Source organism: Sapajus apella, unplaced genomic scaffold (genome assembly GCF_009761245.1).
Source record: "Sapajus apella isolate SASKATOON/1434 unplaced genomic scaffold, GSC_monkey_1.0 scaffold92, whole genome shotgun sequence".
Taxonomy (NCBI): Eukaryota; Metazoa; Chordata; class Mammalia; order Primates; family Cebidae; genus Sapajus; species Sapajus apella.
Genome location: NW_022437032.1, coordinates 7,194,222 through 7,212,097, shown reverse-complemented (window position 1 = coordinate 7,212,097; position 17,876 = coordinate 7,194,222). Strand labels below are relative to the sequence as shown.

The 17,876-nt window shown below is 54.8% G+C and overlaps 1 protein-coding gene across 3 annotated transcripts in view; it reads right to left on the bottom strand.

The window, feature by feature from the left end:
* PREX1 (phosphatidylinositol-3,4,5-trisphosphate dependent Rac exchange factor 1) overlaps positions 1-17,876 on the bottom strand; it is a 204,789-nt gene that overhangs the window by 2,440 nt on the left and 184,473 nt on the right. For all 3 annotated transcript variants that reach the window (XM_032256051.1, XM_032256050.1, XM_032256052.1), the window contains 13 exons: positions 17,220-17,308; positions 15,507-15,589; positions 15,265-15,355; positions 13,088-13,216; positions 11,192-11,233; positions 9,940-10,160; positions 8,175-8,274; positions 5,958-6,101; positions 5,743-5,857; positions 4,277-4,343; positions 3,019-3,191; positions 1,136-1,238; positions 830-897 (listed from right to left, as the gene is read on the bottom strand). In XM_032256051.1, coding sequence (XP_032111942.1) covers positions 830-897; positions 1,136-1,238; positions 3,019-3,191; positions 4,277-4,343; positions 5,743-5,857; positions 5,958-6,101; positions 8,175-8,274; positions 9,940-10,160; positions 11,192-11,233; positions 13,088-13,216; positions 15,265-15,355; positions 15,507-15,589; positions 17,220-17,308 — 1,425 coding nt within the window. The remainder of the gene's footprint in view (positions 1-829; positions 898-1,135; positions 1,239-3,018; positions 3,192-4,276; positions 4,344-5,742; positions 5,858-5,957; positions 6,102-8,174; positions 8,275-9,939; positions 10,161-11,191; positions 11,234-13,087; positions 13,217-15,264; positions 15,356-15,506; positions 15,590-17,219; positions 17,309-17,876) is intronic.

Genomic DNA, 17,876 nt, shown 5'->3' with positions numbered 1-17,876 from the left:
GCGGTGACCTAAGGCCTGGCCCCTGGAGCACACTGCGGTGACCTAAGACCTGGCCCCTGGGAGAAGCAGCCTGCAGGGTCCACGGAGCTCTGGACTATTTTTACAACTTATTGGGAGTCACATTATTTCAAAACAAGAGTTATTTAAAATTTGTGGGCAGATGACGACAGCAAACTGGGACCGTGGAGAAGAGAGAGGATTAGACAGAAATGACGTCACGATCCTAAAGGGCCTGCACGTGGCACCAAGAGGCAGCCTTAAAACCACGTGAAGAGAGGGCGGAGTGGGAGGACAGGAGGGAACAGGACCCCCGTGCTGATGGCAGGAACAGAGGGCATTCCTGGAATCAGGCATCACAGGCCCGGCCCAGGCTGCTGTTCAGTTTCCATTTCTGTAACTGGCTAGCTTAGGTCGGATCAGCTAAAATCATGGCATTCTTAATTCCACCCCAGGTTAAAGGGAGCCGCTCAAGAGTCAGGGACTCAGGGTGTGGGGGCACAGGGCAGGGGACACAGGGCGGGGGGCATGGGGCGGGGCTCAGGGCTGAGAGGGCATGGGGCTGAGGGCACAGTGGCAGCGAGGTGGGAGGGTCACACAGAGTCACTGCCCCATGGCGCACCTGGGAGCCTTGCTCATCTTCCCAGTGGGCAGGAGCTTCTCTGGGAAGCGACAGAGTCGTGTCTGTTACTCCTCAAAGAGGTTCCCCATAAATGAGAGGGGAAGCCCCATCTGAGCATGGGGGTCAGGCCAGGAACACGATGCCAAACCCCGGCCGGGGTCTTGGCCATCCGGGAGGGGACAGGAAGGGGTGGATGGGGCAGCCACTCACCGCGGAGCACCCTGGGGCATCTGGTCCTTGACTCGCAGGTTTTTGGCCAGGATCTCCACCCTCGGGCCCTGGAAAGAAGGAATTATCAGGCCGGGCCTCTGCAGGTTCAGGGCACGTGAGGAAACACACTATGGGGTGGGGTGGGGCCCAGAAGCTAAAATCCTTGCACCCCTCCAGATCCAGAGGAGGCTCAGGCCTGGGGCTAGTGGCTACAATCCCAAGATAGCTCCTTTTCCCAACCTGGCTGCAAGTATGCCATGCCCTCAGCCCAGGGCACTGGGGGACCTTGTGGCCAGGCGGCCTCACCTGCTTCCGCATGATGTCCGTGGCCTGCATGATGCACTTGGGCAGCAGCCCGTGGCTCCGCGCCAGGATGGCCGCCTGCTCCAGAGACACGCTTAGGGTGCTCCTGCAGTGGAGGTGGGAGAACAGCAGGGAGGAGGGGACAGTGGGGGAGAGGGGACAGTGGGGAAGGACAGCAGGGGAGGGGGGACAGCAGGGGAGGGAGGAAAGCGGGGAAGGACAACAGGGGAGGGGGGACAGTGGGGGAGGGAGGATAGCAGGGAAGGACAACGGGGGGGACAGTGGGGGAGGGGGGACAGCAGGGAGGAGGGGACAGCAGGGGAGAGGGGACAGTGAGGAAGGACAGCAGGGGAGGGGGGACAGTGGTAGAGGGAGGACAGCAGGGGAGGGGGGAAGTGGTGGAGGGAGGACAGCAGGGGACGGGGGGAAAGTGGTGGGGGGAGGACAGCAGGAGTCAGAGGATAGTGGATGAGAGCTGGGGCGACGTCCTGCCCTTCCCACGGCCTCCCAGACCTGGCCCTGACCATCACGGCTGCGCCACCTCCTGCTGTGTCTCCCCCCACTCCTCCAGGCAGCTGCCACCCTCACTCGAAGGCGCTCTGGTGCTTCCCCTCTGCGGAAGCCCCGCTGAGTTCCCTGTGACATTCCCAGTGCCTTGCTCGGAGGACTTGGTAAGTATCTGCAGAGTGAGTGAATGGGGCACTCCCTGGAAGCCTCACGACTTGGCACAGCAGGGTTTGAGATGGACACATCGATTCACACCTCTCTGGGTTTCTCAACAGTTCTAGAACATGGGTTCTACAGCGAGACCTCTGGGATTCCAATCCTGTCCCTCCATGAAACGCCTCTGTGACCCTGGGCAGCTGGGTTAACCTCAGCTTCCCGACACTGTAACTATGAGAGGGAGATGGTGGCGCACAGTGGACCCTGCCCAGCTGGAGGGGCGCACAGTGGACCCTGCCCAGCTGGAGGGGCCGCCCTGGGCACCACAGGAAGCAGAGCAGCATCCCAGCCTCCACCACTAGAGGCCAGGAGCTCCTCCCTCCCCCAAGTTGTGACAACCAAAAATGCGCCCAGATGTTGCCAAATGTTCCCCAGGGTAAAACTGCCCCTAGCTGAGGTCCCTAAAACTGGCCCCACTATCACTGCTGCGCTGGCGGAAGAGGGAAGGGAGGTCATCCGCAGGAAACATCCTGAGGAGGAGGCGGGGGCACTGGCCCTGTGAAACATTTATTCAGCAACACTTATTCAGCAAATGTTTCTCGAGCACCTGCCTCAGGCCAGGCTCTGCTCTAGGTCCCAGGAATAGCATAGAACAAAAGGGGCCCTATCCTCCCAGAGCCAGCCCTGCACTGCGGGAGGCAGGGAGGAAATAAAAACCCCAGCGAAGGGTGCTGTCTGCAGGGGGTGAGGGCTTCGAGGAAGAGGGTTGGGGGGCGCTGAGTGGGGAGCAGGTACAGTGCGTAATGGGAGGTTAGGAAGGACTCTGCAGAAGGTGACCTCTTGCTCCCCGGATGAGCAATGAGGACAAAGGACGGAGGTAGGAGGTAGGGGAGCCTCCAGTGAGACCAGGAGGCCCCACAAACCAGCAACTGCCATTGTGAATGTTGAATGAGGCTTCCAGCAGAACCCCAGGGCACAGCTCCCATGCACCCTCCCCACGGCGTTAGAGAAGCAGGTCCCACGGCCCTGCTGGGACTATCTGCTGCTGCCATCCCATTTCACAGGCAGACAAACAGGTGCAGGCAGAGCCAAGGCCTTGTCGGGGCTCCACTGGCAATGGCAGAAACACAATTGGAATCCTGCCTCCTTGCCACAGGCCCCCAAACTGCGCAGAAGCTGGGCCAGCCCCTCCCCACGCCCCTACTCAGGGGGTGGCAGCTCACCTCTGCATGCCCGTGCCACACATGACCATCTGGCAGGCCCCCAGGCGGTAGCAGAGCTCTGAGGAGATGGGGATGAGACCGGCGCCCACACTCCCAGCGGCACCAGGCTTGGGGTGGACAAAGGACTTCATGAGGCGGCAGAGCTCGTCCAGGGCATTAATGGGGCGGATCAGCTGTGAGGGGTACCACACATGCCGGGGAGTTGGAGGAGGTCCCCACAGCCCCACAGCCCCCACCTGGCCCCCTTCCCCACCGTCTCCTTCTAAGCTAGCTCTGTTACTACAGCTGCCTCCCAGCTCACCCCTCTGGAGTTGACAATGCAATTCAATCTTCCGTAACCTCTGCTCAGGAACCCTCTGTGGCTCCCCACTGCCCTACAGGCTGGCAGTCAGTGTTCACCATATATTTCAGGTATAACCTTCCAACCTAATTCTCTTCATCTGCCCAGTGTGTTCCCAGCTAAGCCTGAAGAAAGTGCCCTCTCCCAGCCCGTCAAGACAAACACAAATGCTCCCTCTCCAGAAAAAGCCTTCCTCCCTTCTGCCCCCAGCACTCCCTGACCCCCATGTGGAGGTGCAAGTGATGGTTCGCTACCGTGCTGTGCTGCAGGGACACTGTCAGTCAGAGCGGAAACTCCCAAAGGGCTGTGCTCCCCACATCTCCCAAAGCCCCCAGCTTACAGCCCCAAGGCAGCACCCCAAAATCATCAGATGCAAGGCCTGCCTGACTCTAGAAAACCAGCAGGCCAAAAGACATGCGTCCAGGGCCAGAGGCAAGGGGGCCCCTGAGAGGGAGCTGCTCCTGGCTCGGGCCAAGGGGACAGATGGCAACATGGGCCCCAACAGCCAGATTTTCCCATTCCTCCAGAAAAGCTGGAAGCCTCCATTTTTATGGGAAATCTTTTGATTTCTAAAGGTTGACAGCAAACTTGAAACAAACAAATGACAAGAACATCATACAGGTTACATCTGCCATGAGGTCCAGGCTCCAGCCTCAGAGAAACACTGTGGTTAATAAGGGGACTGGAGTGGCACAGACGGGCAGGTGCCCGCCAAAGTAAATCATCCCAGGAAGTACTGGAACGGGGAGGAAGCTATTGTGGGAGACTTCCTGCAGGAGGAGAGACTGCAGGGTCTCAAGGGCTTCTGACTTAGCACCTGCTGGGGCACAACCCTGGGCCTGTCTGCTGAGTTCTGAACCCCAGGCACCCCCACCCTGCCCAAGCTTCCCGCCGCAGAGGGACAAAAGGTGGACACACCTGGTCTATCTTCACTGCCGTGGTGCTGGCATCCGTGGGCAGGTTAGACCGCTCCAGGTAAAACGCCCTGTGAAAGAAAGATGGGGATGGCAGGGAGGGCCCATCACACCCGCCATACTCCCGCCCCTACTCAGCGGTCCCAACCACTGCAGCCACTGAGACTCCACCCACAGCCGACCCTCAGAAAGAAATCCTGGAGCACACCTGCAGGCCGTCCTCACCTGCAGGCACCTGTTCCTACAACAGCTGGTGGCGAAAGAGGGGCCTCCTGGGCATTCCTCCAGTGCCACCCCTCCCCTGCCTGCCCATCCACAGCAGCCCCAGCCCTTTGCTCCCCAGGCCCTGGTCCTGCTTCTTCTCTCTTCTGAGCACTCCTCACCACATGGCGCCTCACGGCTCTGGGCTTACTGGCTCATCGTTCATCCCCCTCCAGAACGGGGGTCAGCGAACTTCTTCCGTAAAGGCCCCACGGTAACTATTTTAGGCTTTGTGAACTAGAGAGTCTCAACCATGGCCACTCAGCTCTGCCATTGCAGCACAAAAGCAACCACAGAGCATGTGAAAACGAGTGAACGCAGCTGTGTGCTAATAAAACTTTACAAAACAGGGAAGCGAGGTGGGCCGGATTTTGACAACCCCTGCTCTAGAATGATACACTCCATGAAGAATCAGACTTTGTTTTGCTCACTGCAGATTCCCAAGACAAGCACCCAGAACAGGGCCCAGCCCAGAGGAGGCCTCAACATGTGCTATATGAATGAAGAGATGAATGAATGACCACACAGGCAGGACTTAGAATATTCCATAGATGGCGCAGAACAGACTGATGACAGCCCTGATCAGTCCAAACAGATGCCAGTTTCAGTAACTCGGCTGGACGCTTTCTCTGCGCAAACGGATGAAGCCTCCTTCTCCCATTTCCAAATGACGAAGCCCAGACCTGCACCTGTCTCCCTGGCCTGTCACAGACAGAGGTGGCAAGACAGACACAGGAAGGGCGCTGGGGGAGGGTGGTAGGAGTGGAAGCCGCAGAACTTAGAAGCGCCTCCTGGAACCTGTGCCTTTCTCCTAGTGACACCTGGGCCCTGCTCTCGCCCCTTCTCCCTTGGGGTTCTCTTCTGAGCAGCCAAGGCCTCACTCACGGCCCCAAGAGTCCCAAGGCGCCCTGTCCTAGCTCCCACCATCTGTAGAATGAACCCAGCTCCTCTCAGTACAAATAGCTGGTGTGGCCTTGGGCAAGTGTGTATGCTTCCTGGGCCTCAGTAGCCTCATCGGTAAAGTGGCATCCATGGCCCACTACTGTGAGAATCTCATGCCAGCCTAAGTCCTGTCACACAGTAGGCACTCAAGAAAAGGTGTGTGGCCCACTGCCCATGCTGGAGGTCCATCTGGCACCTTCCATGCTAATGCCCACTCCACATGGAGGTTTCCTGACTCCTGCCCCCAACAGGGACCCCGGCGGATACCTGAGTTTGCGGTAATACTGCTGGACCTTCTCCAGGGACTGCACATTGATCTCCTGCTGCAGATCATCCGCGACCTGGCTGCCTGGAGAAGGCAGCCCCTCCACGTTCTCCAGCGCTGGGAGGGGAGATGCAGGAGGGCAGGCGGTTGGGAGCTGGTGTGCTTGGTGGCCTTGGCCCATCCGCCGCGAACCCCCTTCCCCAGGCCTGAAGCTCACCTTTTGTGAACAGCACGGTGTGCAGCCTCAGGCTGCCCCCACCCTCCAGGCGGGAGGGCAGCTTGGAGAAGTGGTAGCTGTCGAGGTAGAAGACGACCCTCAGCGCCTGCCGGCTGCCCTCGATGTGGTAGAAGACATTTGTGTCTGTGGAGGGACACAGGGCAGGGTGGCTCACTGCTGAGGCCGAGGCCAGGAGAAGCCCTGGGACACCTCTCCAGAAGAGCTGGCACCTCCCTGCCCCCAAGCCCAGAGGGACACTCTGGGACCTCCCTGTTCTCCCTACTCTAGAGGGGTGGCCTCAGACCTCCCTGCCCTCCTGCGCCCTAGGGATAGCCTCTAACAGCCCTTCCCTCTCACTCAAGAACAGTGGCTCCCCTTCGCCTGCTTCATCAGCTCCTAGTTCCGCTGCTTAATTCTTGAACCTGATGCCGACTCTGCGTCGCTGGGGGTTCCACAGCATTTGGGGTCTGAGCTTCCCCCATGCTCTTTTCACCCTTACCCGGTAGCCCAGGGCCCCCGCCTGGGAAAAGCTGCCCTCAAACGGGGCAAGCATCTGATTCATAGCCAGAAGGAAGCGCTTAGGGCAGGGAGGGCAAAATATGGGACCCAGACCCCACCTGCACCCATAGCAGGCATCACTCATCTGTCAAAGCTCTGTCCGAGCCAATCGCAGCCTGGAGACAGCTGCTGCCAATCAATTCCAATTGCTACTCACAGAGAACCTGCCCTCCCTCGAGACTCTAGTCCATGCATTTTCAGCAGGAAAGACACTGTCCCCAAGCAGATGAAAACTGGCGCATGGGAGGGAGGATGAAAAACCTTTCCTCTTTTAACGTATGATAAGCACAGATACCCAGATAAACAGACATAGGATATGACCGTAGTATTAAAATTTCATAGGGGCGCAGCAATTAGGAAAAAATTAACTAAAAAGGTTTTTTATGAAATGAAATTTAATGAAATAAAAAAAATTGAGAAACACGAATCCAGGGCATGGTTCCTAATTAAACCCACGCGCTTCAGCACCCCTGGAGGGCTTTCAGCACACAGGCCTCTGGGCTCCACCTCCAGCGTTTCTGAGGCTGTAGTTCTGGGTGGGCCAGAGAATCTGCCTTTCTATCAAGCCCCCAGGTACTACTGCTGCTCCAGGGACCACGCTCTGAGAACCCTGCTCTCAGAAGCAAGCCCAGCAGTTCCCAGCCCTGGCTGCACATCCAGGCTACCTAGAACTGCCCTAGGACCCCACAGCCCAGACCCTGCCCGACAAACTAATCAGAATCGCTAAGGCCTGGGGCACAGGGATGGTTGCAAAGCTCCCCAGGTGACTCCAGAGTGCAAGCAGGGCTGAGACACACTGGGCTAGACTGTGAGCTCCAGGAGGGCAGGAACAAGGACCATGTTACATGGCCCACAACACAGCCTGACACATACTATGTGCTCATAATTATGAACATGTGAATGTATGGATAGGTGGATGAATGATGGTTGCATGGATGGATGGATGGATGCATGGATGGATGGATGCATGGATGGATGGATGGATAGATGCATGGATGGATGGATGCATGGATGGATGCATGGATGGATGGATGCATGGATGGATGGATGGATGGATGGATGGATGGATGGATGGATGGATGGATGGATGGATGGATAGATGCATGGATGGATGGATGGATGGATGGATGGATGCATGGATGGATGGATGCACGGATGGATGGATGGATGGATGGATGGATGGATACATGGATGGGTGAAGAACAGAAACAGAGACGCAGAGAGAAAGAGAGAAAGAAAAAGGGAGAAAGAGAAAGGGTGAAGGAAGGAGAGGGGAGGACAACAGCAAAGGAGGAAAGGAGGATGGAACTTAATTATGGTACTTATTTAAGCCCTTTAAAAATCTTAACAAGTCTTCACTCCAAAGAAGAACATCTCTAGGGGAAAATTTTATTAAGAATTGTGTACTAGGATCATTCTCTTTTAAGAGCTGTTGAAGACAGCTGAGTTTATACAAAAACAAAACCCTCTTTTTGCATGTGTGCCCCAAAGTTCGGCTCTCACAATCATGTTGTAGGCATGAGGCTTGACACTACTGAGTACTGAGCCCACCTTGGGCAGCTGGCCTAGAGGCAGGAGAGGGACAGGGTGACTCCAGAGAGCCATCCCTTCCACCCCAGGACCCCAACTCTCACAGTGGGGGTGGGAGAAATCACTCACTGGCCACATAGTTCTCGTCCAGTTGCTTAAAGGAGAAGGTGACATTGTCGAGCTCTGACAGGGTCACCCAGATGTCCTCCAGCATGGTCCGTTCCTCCTTCTGCAGGAAGAAGACAGTGCGGAGGAGTCTCAGATGCCAACCGTGCCCCAGGGTTCCATATCAACATGCTGAATTCAACTTCAGTCAGCACTCCAGACTATAGGCCCGCTGGTGCCAGGTCCTGAGCGTGCCTCTCCAGAGTGGATGTGAAATCGTGGTGTGTTCTGTGGCTTGTCCTGCACTTTCAAGGGTCACAGAGCCCATCCCTGCCTTAATTCACTGAGCGGTCCTAGTAAAGTCACTGCCTCTCTTGCCTAGACCACCAAACCAGGCTTTTAACTTAACCATTTCAAATCTCACACACTCAAATAAAAGTCCCCAGTTCCTTCCACAACCTCCCCCAGTCAGTCCCATCTCAGCAAACGGCACCAGCATTCACTCGTCATCCAAGATCCAAACCTCTGACCTCCCAGTTTCCTCCCACTCACCCTGGTCATATCCATCACTAAGTTTGATGGGTCGACATCAAAATATCCTCCAGACCCACCCACCTCCCTTCAGTTTCCCAGCCACCACCTGGGTTCAAGAGACCACCGTCTCTGGCCGGGATGACACCAGGTTTCCCTTCTGTCACTCTCTGCCACAAAAGAATACAGTCTGTCCTACAAATCATGTTTGGAAAACTTAACCCAAATTATATCACTTTATATCAAAATTCTGACCCCTCCTCTGCTTCCAGAATAAAGTCTCAGGCCTTACAGATCAGGTCCTGGCATCTCCTCAGCCCCCTGCCACTCCCCTTTGGCCACACCGGCCCCTCTTCAGGGCCTTTGCACATGCTGGTCCTCTGCCCCGCACACTCTTCCTCACACTGCCTGCCTGGCTGGCTGAGGTCTCAGCTCAGGCGTCACCACCTCACACAGCCTGTCTGACCACCTAATCCGGAGAAGCTGCCTCATCCGCCAAGCTTCCTGCAGAGGGTCCCATCTCTCCACCTCCCTTCCCTCCTCCGTCCTTTCTTCTTCTCAAGCTGCTTCCCCCAACTAGGAAGTCAGCTTCAGGCGTTCAGCACCCAGCTCAAGGCCTGGCACATCGTGGTATTCAGAGAATGAAGAACTGGGCCCAGCATCCCCAGTGAGAAGAGGAAGGTGAGGGCTGAGTGTTCCCTGCTTCCTCCCTGGGTCCCAGGTTGTGCATTCTGGGAATCAAGTGACAGCCAACCTCCCACCAGGCAGGTGCCTTGTGCAGCAGTGGCCGGCAGAGGGCGCTCCAGGACCAGGCCGCCCCACCAGCCAGCTCCTGGAGTCAACCTCAGAGGCACCGGTGATTCTTGGGACTCTGGCTGTCCAGCAGCATCCCTGGCTTCCACCACCTGACTCCCACCTCAGTCCCCCAGCTGTCACAACCAAAACCGTCTCCAGACATTGCCATGTGTCCCTTAGGGAGGACACTGCCCTGGGCTGCGAGCCGCTGATCTATAGCATGGATTCTGTTACCTCTGTGTGCTGTGTGCGGGGACTGAAGAGCCCTGGGTACAGGGACTCTGTTTGTTCACTGCTGGATCCCAGTGCCCATAAAACAGCTCACAGGTGCCCAACAAATCACTGCTGTGGGAATGAGGAGACCCGGGGGAGCCTGAGCGAGTGGGTAGGGGCTCCCTCGCCCTGGCCTGGGCGGGCACCAGCAGGTGGGCCAGCAGGGCCGCCCTCCCGCCCGCTCACTCACCACTGCGGTCGGTGAGAGCAGGGACTGGCAGTGCAGCAGCACGCCCGTGGCCGCCACCTGCTCCAGCCACTTGCGGCTGGCGTCGCGGCTGCTCTCCTCGTATTCCCCGTTGTTGTTGTAGCGGTAGCCCAGGGCTGCCAACAGCTGCTCGGAGAAGGTGCACACCGCGCCCACCAGGGCCTGGCAGAAGATCGCGTCTCTGCGCAGCTGCAGCTCGGTGTCTGGGGGTAGAGGGCAGGGGGCTCGTGGAGGGATGCTCCCACACCACCAGGAGGCCCGCACCCCAAAGCCCTGGGTCCAGAGCCCCTCATGGAACCCCCCCACGAAGGGCTCACGTTAGGCCAGAAATTACTTTTTGGTGGACATCCCAGCCACCAAAAGCCAATTCCACAAATATCAATTCTCCAAACAGCAAGCCCACGTGCCAAAACTCTATTCTCTCAGTGACTCATCTCAGTTTGTTTGGCTTCGAAAACCAAACGAACGAACACCTTGTGATTTTTCCTAAGGGTTGCCCAAGACCCTCGCCCTCAGCCACTTCTCCTCTCGTTACGGGATGCCTTGGCCTTGGCCAGTAGAATGCCAATCGTGCCAAGCTCTTCTGCCAAACTCCACGTGTTCAGAAATGCAGTTGCCATTTCCTCTGCTTAGGAGAACTATGCTTTCTTCCTTCCCCCCGCCTCCTCCCTTGCCCCCTGTCCTTGACCCTGGCATGATTTGAAGAACTGGCCAATTTCAAGCAATTGGTCTTTCAGGGTCCCAATCTTCTGGAAGGAATTATTTCCAATGGCCGGCTTCTGGCCAATGAGTTTTTACTGACCAAATTTGACCCAGATCCTGCTGTAGATCCCCCTTGCCTGAGAATTTCTGGAAAGAAAGGAGGGATAGAGGTCTCCAAGATTCTCCTGCTACCTCCTCCCCCTTCTCTTCCACACTATCTGCTGGGTGGAAGCTCCCAGGCTGGGGCTGAAGGCTCTCCTGGCATAGGACCTCCCTCACATCATCCTCTATCCCGGGGCCCTGTCCATATCCACCCAGGCCTGGTCAGAGGCATGGGACAGGGCTCCTGGCCCCAGGGCCCTGAGACTTGTCCTGTGGACACACGAGGAAGAAGCAAGTTTCAAGTAGCTCTTGGAGGGGCTCCAGGCCAAAGTGTTGCCTCTGCGGTCCAGGTCCTGGGGACATGGATGGTTGGCCTTGGGTGGAGGAAGAGGCAGGGTATGTGTACCCCACACACCTTTAAAGCCCTCACCTGTGCACTTCAGCAAGGCCAGGAGCAGCTGGTTCTTCCCATCTGGAAGGAGAAGGGAGAGAGAAAGGGGGATGGGCTGGGAGGAGGCAGGAAGGGGCGAGGGCAGAACCAGGCCCCTCCCAGTGGAACCTTCCAAGGTGCTCTGACCCTTCACAGCAGAGCCCTGGGTACCTAAGACTGTGCTCAAGAAGCTTCTATTGATTGTTGAGTGAACTCCAGGAACCCCCAGCCTCAGGCAGTGGAACCCCAACCGTGAGCACCATCTGCATGTGCAAGCCTTGGACACAGACGAAACCAGCCCCTTTAACCCCTGGGCCACAGCCCCGGACTCACACCTTGTTCACATAAGTATGGGCACACGCTCACAGGTACAACCCAGGAACACATGTATACACACACACACACACACACACACTCATGCATCAACAGACACCCAAGTGCATGCCACACAGACACACGCATATTCACATGCAGACTCACATACATATGTACACACACAGGTACACATGCGCCCACACAAACACAACAAACACACAAGTGTACACGCACACGCGCCCACACAAACACAACAAACACACAAGTGTACACAGACACACACACACTCCTCACAGCCTCATATACATATTCTCATCCTACATGGGCACGGCCCTACACACGTCCTGTCCTGCAAAAAAAAAAAACTCATTTCTTTCTAGCTGAATATCCTGGTCTCCCAGAAAGGGCTTACAAAGATGTGGAAGGGCTTTGGATTTGGCCTCTTGGGGTGCTTGCTTCCCTAGGGAAGACTGCAGAATTCAAGGCTGGGCAGGGTAAGATCGAGAGCAGCGGCAGTGGTGCACGCTTGCCAGGACTCACCACACCAGGCACCAGGGCACCGAGTGCATGACCTATGCTGACTCATTGAATCTTCCCGACCACATGGGAGGGAGGCGGCACTGTGAGCCCATTTGACACAGCAAGAAACTAAGGCCAGAGGCGTCAAGGAACTCGCCATGATCACATGGCCAGTAAGCGGGTGAGCTGGGATTCAAGCCCTGGTGGTCTGGACCCAGAGTCAAGGCTCTTCACCAGTTACACTTTCAGAGACAAAGACAGATCAGGGCAGCAGAGACTGCAACTCAGAAGCTGCCGTTCCCCGGGGGAATAGCCCAGAGTCCTTGAGCCTCCCACTGTCCTGGTCAAACATCTCCCTGGTCCAGATTCTTCTAACCCAGGAGTCTCAGACACAGATGCTAGCAGGGGACAGGCAGGCCCTGTAAGATGCGTGGAGCAGACGCCAGGCCACAGGGAGCGGTGGAGACTGGGGTGAACTGGAAAGCACCTTGGCCCCTTGTACACAGAGCGGTCACCACTCCTCTCCAGGTGGGATGGGAGACTGTGGGCCTGGAGTCACCAGATCTTCTGGTTGATCAGGAGCAGCGAGAAATCCAAGTTTTTATGTGAGAACCTCTGTCGGGCTGGCAGCAGAGTCAGTTTTCGCTGCCGCAGCATCCAAACCTATCTGTGGGTCCAAATCTGGTGGGTGGGCTGACAGCTTGTGCCTCCTCTCATACCCTGATAATAACAGGAACCCACATATCCACTGTTTTGGAAGCTGAGAAAGAACAAATTCAGCCTTTTCAGCCTCCAAAATCAGGGATTTGTTTTGTTTCTAGTTTTTGTTTTGGTAGAGACAGGGTCTCACTATGTTGCCCAGGCTGGTCTCAAACTCCTGGGCTCATGCCATATCCTGTTTAGGGCAGGACACTCAGCTGAAAGAAGGCATCGCTTCTCTTGTCCTCTCCCTGGGCATGGAGAAACAGGCTTCACAGAGCTGGATCCATCCCTGACTCTCTCATGTTCCACACCAAAGGCCACAGCCCTCCCCAACATGATGCATCCTCCCTGCCCACGCACCTTCCACGTATCTCTGAATGTTGTCCACCAGGGTCTTGATGGAGTTGGGGAGGTTCCAGGGGTCCTCCTGGATGCTGATCTGGATCAGGCTCCGGCCACGGATTGTACACTCTTCTTTCTGTTTAAACTCTGGGGCAGGAAAGTGGCATGAGGGCCAGGGAAGGGACAGAGGTAGCTCTGGAGAACGGTGGCACGAAGGCCTATGTCCCATCACAGATCCCAGAGCTCATAATCCTAGATCAAGGGAGCTGGCAGGACTCCTGCGCATTATCTGGTCCACGGAGGGTAACTGTGCTACTATTTCATGGTACCACAACCATGGCAGACCTTACTCATCAATCTCAGCACTCCTTCCTGCTGCTCTGAGACCAGGACTCCCCACAGCTACAGCCAATCCAGTGCAGACCTCACAAATCAATCACAGCTTTCCTTTTGTCTACGCCTGGATGTTGCAGCCACAGATGGGTTCTCAGGAACTAGCCGCAACCAACTAAACCGGCACATGAGTTCTAACTCTTTCCCTACACAGAGGAAGCCCACACATAGAGTGGGAAAGTGACATGCCTTAAGTCACACAACTGGGCAGTGACAGTGCTGGGGCTAGCCTCTGGTCCCACCATTCAGAGGCCAGGAAGACAAAGGCCTCTGTTCCTTTGGCCTCTTTCCTCCTGCAAGGTCCCATTTCTGATATATTTGTGGGTTTGCTGTTTCTGCTTTCTGAGGTCCAACCCTGAAAGCTGATCCTGAGACAGCAGGATGCACAGCTGAGCTGGGGAGCCCCAAGTCCTCACCACTTCCCACCCTCTCTTGGCGGCAATCTCACTGGGAGCTCCTCAAGGTCAGGGCAGTATTAGATTCATCTCAGGGTCTCCAGTGCCCAGTACAAGGCCTGGCACAAGCTGGTTCTGGGAAATTATTTACTGGATGTACAGAAGCATGAATGGATAGGTAGATGGATTAATGGATGAGTAGAAGGATGAAAGAGTTGGCACATGGATAGAAGGAAGAATGGATGGACGGATAGACAAGCGATGGATGGATGAATGGATGGATGGATATGTGGATTGATGGGTCGGTGGGTGGATGGATGGGTGGGTGGGTGGGTGGGTGGGTGTGTGGGTGGATGGATGGGTGGGTGGATGGGTTGGTGGGTGGATGGGTAGATGGATGAATGGCTGAGTGAATGGATGGATGAGTAGATGGATGAATGGATGAATGGACAGATGGTGGACGGGTAGATGGGTAGATTGATGGATAGTAGGGTGGGTAGGTGGGAAAATGGGGGGAAAGGTAGGTGGGAGAAGATAAGAAATTTCAATTCCTTTTCCCTCAATCATTTCGAGAAGAAAGCCTCAATTGGGTGCTGGTAAGCCCTTAACACTTCTTTAATTCACAAATCCCTCTCTTAAATGAAGAACCAGGAGCCCTTGGCAGGCAACAGTGCCTAACTACAGTGTAATGATATTTTGTTGTTTGCATTTAATTTATCATTATAGCTCATCATACATTTTTGCCATGTTATACCAGTTTTTCATATATAAGGAATTCAATAAGGTCCTTTCAAAATGAAATTTTTTTAAGAATTATACTTTTTAAAAAGTGTTATCATTAATAAGCAAAAAATGAGTATGGTTTAAAAAACATGAAGGAAGGCCGGGCACAGTGGCTCACGCCTAAAATCCCAGCACTTCAAGAGGCCAAGGCAGGAAGATCCCTTGAGCCCAGGAGTTCAAAACCAGCCTTGGCTACATGGCAAAACCATGTCTCTCCAAAAAAACAAATCGAAAATTAGCCAGGCAAAGTAGCACACACCTGTAGTCCCAGCTACTTGTAGGAGGCTGGGTTGTGAGGATAACTTCAGCCTGGGAGGTCAGGACCGCAGTGAGCGGGGATCACACCACTGCACTCCAGCCTAAGTGACAGAGTGAGACTCTTTCTCCAAAAAACAAAAAGAAAGAAAGCTAGAAAACAAAAAGAGAAAGAACTGTTCTTGGCTCAGAATCTATACAAACAGGCCATGGGCTGGGTGTGACCCAGGGCCAAAATCGCTGTCCCTGGATGAGCCCACAGCCGTTCAGCAGTAGAGGGGCAGAGCTGAGCAGGAGCCCGGGTATCCCGCCCTGTCTAGCACCCTTCCCCATCGCAGGCTGTCTCTGTGGGCGCTGGCTGCCCCTCACCTTGTAAGCTGTGGTTCATGGGGAAATGTTTGGTCTCCTCGAAAGCCCGGCTCATGACTGGCCCCTTGAGGAGAGCATTGATGGAGTCCACCTGGGGAGCAAGAAGCCTGGCATTGGTTTGGGCCCTGTGGCCCTACACATTGCAGCAGACACCGAGGACCCACAGCCCCCGGGTCACGGGCCCTCCCCAGGTGTGACGGGAGGAACCCAAAGTTGCACCAGGAGTGGGGCAAAGGTCCCACCTGGTTAAAGAGGTGCTCCAGGCAGCCATGAAGCTTGTCCTGCTTGTCAGATGGGATCCGCATGTCGCAAGGCAGCTCATCTCCTGGCGGGAGGTAGAAGCAACAGCCATCAGCCATTCCTGCCCCACCTCACCCCATCTCAACCACCTTCCCAAGAGCTGGACACAGCTACAGAATTCCAAACCCACAGGGGATCTGGAGTCTGAAGACCAGGTCCTGGCTGTGAGCCACAGGGCAAATCACCTGACCTCTCTGAGTCTGTTTCTTCATTTGCAAAATGGACAACAGGCACTAATGCATGACAAGACTGTAAGGCACTGTTACTGTTTCCATTCTGCAAATGAGGGACTGAGGAGCAAAGAGAAGGAACCAGAGGCCACGTCTCCCGATTCCTCGCCTGGCTGGTTCAGCTACACCAGCTGTCATTCCCAACTCCTTCCTACAGCCTCCTGGGGGCAGTTTGTGCAGTTAAAGATCTTATGTGATGAAACATTCATCTAAAGTTCAACAATTTCTTCCACTTTGCTAGAGCTCCTTTTTCGTCTGTTAATTGAAGTATAATTAAAATTAAATTGTGAGGCACAGACTATCTCTGAAAGGACACGCAAGACTGTAGTGACAGCAGGAACAGCGGTGACAGCCTGAAAACCAAGGGCTGGGGGAGGCTTGTCACCGTGCACCCTCTGGTGCCTTCTGAATTATGCACACTGTGTGAATACAACAACCTACCTGCAAAATGAATTGCTTTAAAGTCTGAAGTAAAAGAGAGTAAAATAAAAACCAATTTCAGGCTTTCAGTAAATATTGTAAGTAGGGCATGATCTAATTTATAAAGTATTGTCTATGCCTGTCTGTCCAGCCATCTACCCACCTGTCCATCTGTGCATTCACAGACCCTCACCAATGAACTCCAAATGCTGGCAAGGGTCATTTCTGGGGGAGATGATGAGATTCTCACTCATTTTTATTTACTTCCTTTGTTTGCTTGTTTTTTGAGATGGAGTCTCACTCTGTCGCTCTGGCTGGAGTGCAGTGGTGAGATCTCGGCTCACTGCAACCTCCCCCTCCCAAGTTCAAGCAATTCTCCTGCCTCAGCCGCCTGAGTAGCTGGGATTATAAGTGTGTACCACCACAACTAATTTTTGTGTTTTTTAGTAGAGATGGGGTTTCACCATGTTGGCCAGGCTGGTCTCGACCTCCTGACCTCAAGTGATCCACCCACCTCGGCCTCCCAAAGTGCTGGGATTACAGGCGTGAGCCACCACACCCAGCCTTATGTACTTCTTTGAACTGCTCCATGTCATTTGGATTTTTGGTTTGTGCATGTTATCATTTTTACATAAACCCTGAGGTTAACCTGTTTATTGTCAGCACCCTCATCACAACCACTCATCATACGTGACCATACACAAGCACACAGAACTGCACCATGCATGCTTCTATCTGTTCCATGTCCATGACATTCAGGGAGAACATCAGCTCCAAGAGGGCTGAGAAGTTTGTTTCATTCACTGCTGCATTCCCAGCACCCAGCACATAATAAGAGACTCAATAAATATTTGCTGAATGAATGAATGGAAGGAAATCAAGTACAGGACCATGTAATAAAATACAAAACAATATAACGCAGAGTAAGTACAATAAAGTAAACTAAAACTAAATCTCATGGGGAGGAGCCTCTCCCTGAGCACTGGCCGCTGCCGCTCCACTCACCAGACCCCATCTCGTCGCTGCCCAGGTAGGAGCTGTTACTTCTCACGCTGGTGTAGGACAGGACCGAGTCCCGATTGCTGTTACACTCACTGCAGAGGGGCCCAGAGAAGGGGCTGAGTCACCCTTAGCTCAGGCCATCCGATCCCAGCACCCGAAACCCACTTTCTAGAGTGTAAACAAAACCCCTGGGCCCTCGGGTGGGCATGCAGCCCAGAGAGGGCACTGAGCACCGGCCCTGGGTGCCAAGGGCAGGGAAGACCGGCCTGGTGGGCTTTCCATGCCTGAGGGTTTGGAAATGTTTCTACGCTCTAGCACAGAAAGGCAGAAATAGGAGGAGGATGGTGAATCACTTCCACTCAGGTGTCACTCTGTCCAGTGTCCCCAAGGGACAGCCTTGCCCTGAGACACCTGCCCATTCCACATGCAACCACGCAGCTCTATCTTCCGTCTCCCCAGCCCCCAAGCTGGCTGGAAACCTCCTGAGGACAGGGACCCAGGACCTCAGAACCACAATCCTGACACTTTTTCCTTCACTTTTTTGAAAATTAACGGAAAAACTGGAGGACCCAAAAATGTAAGAATGAAATCCCAGAGAGACGGTGAAATCTCAGGCTGCGGACATGAGGTTCTGAGGACACGAAGTGCCACAGCAGCCAG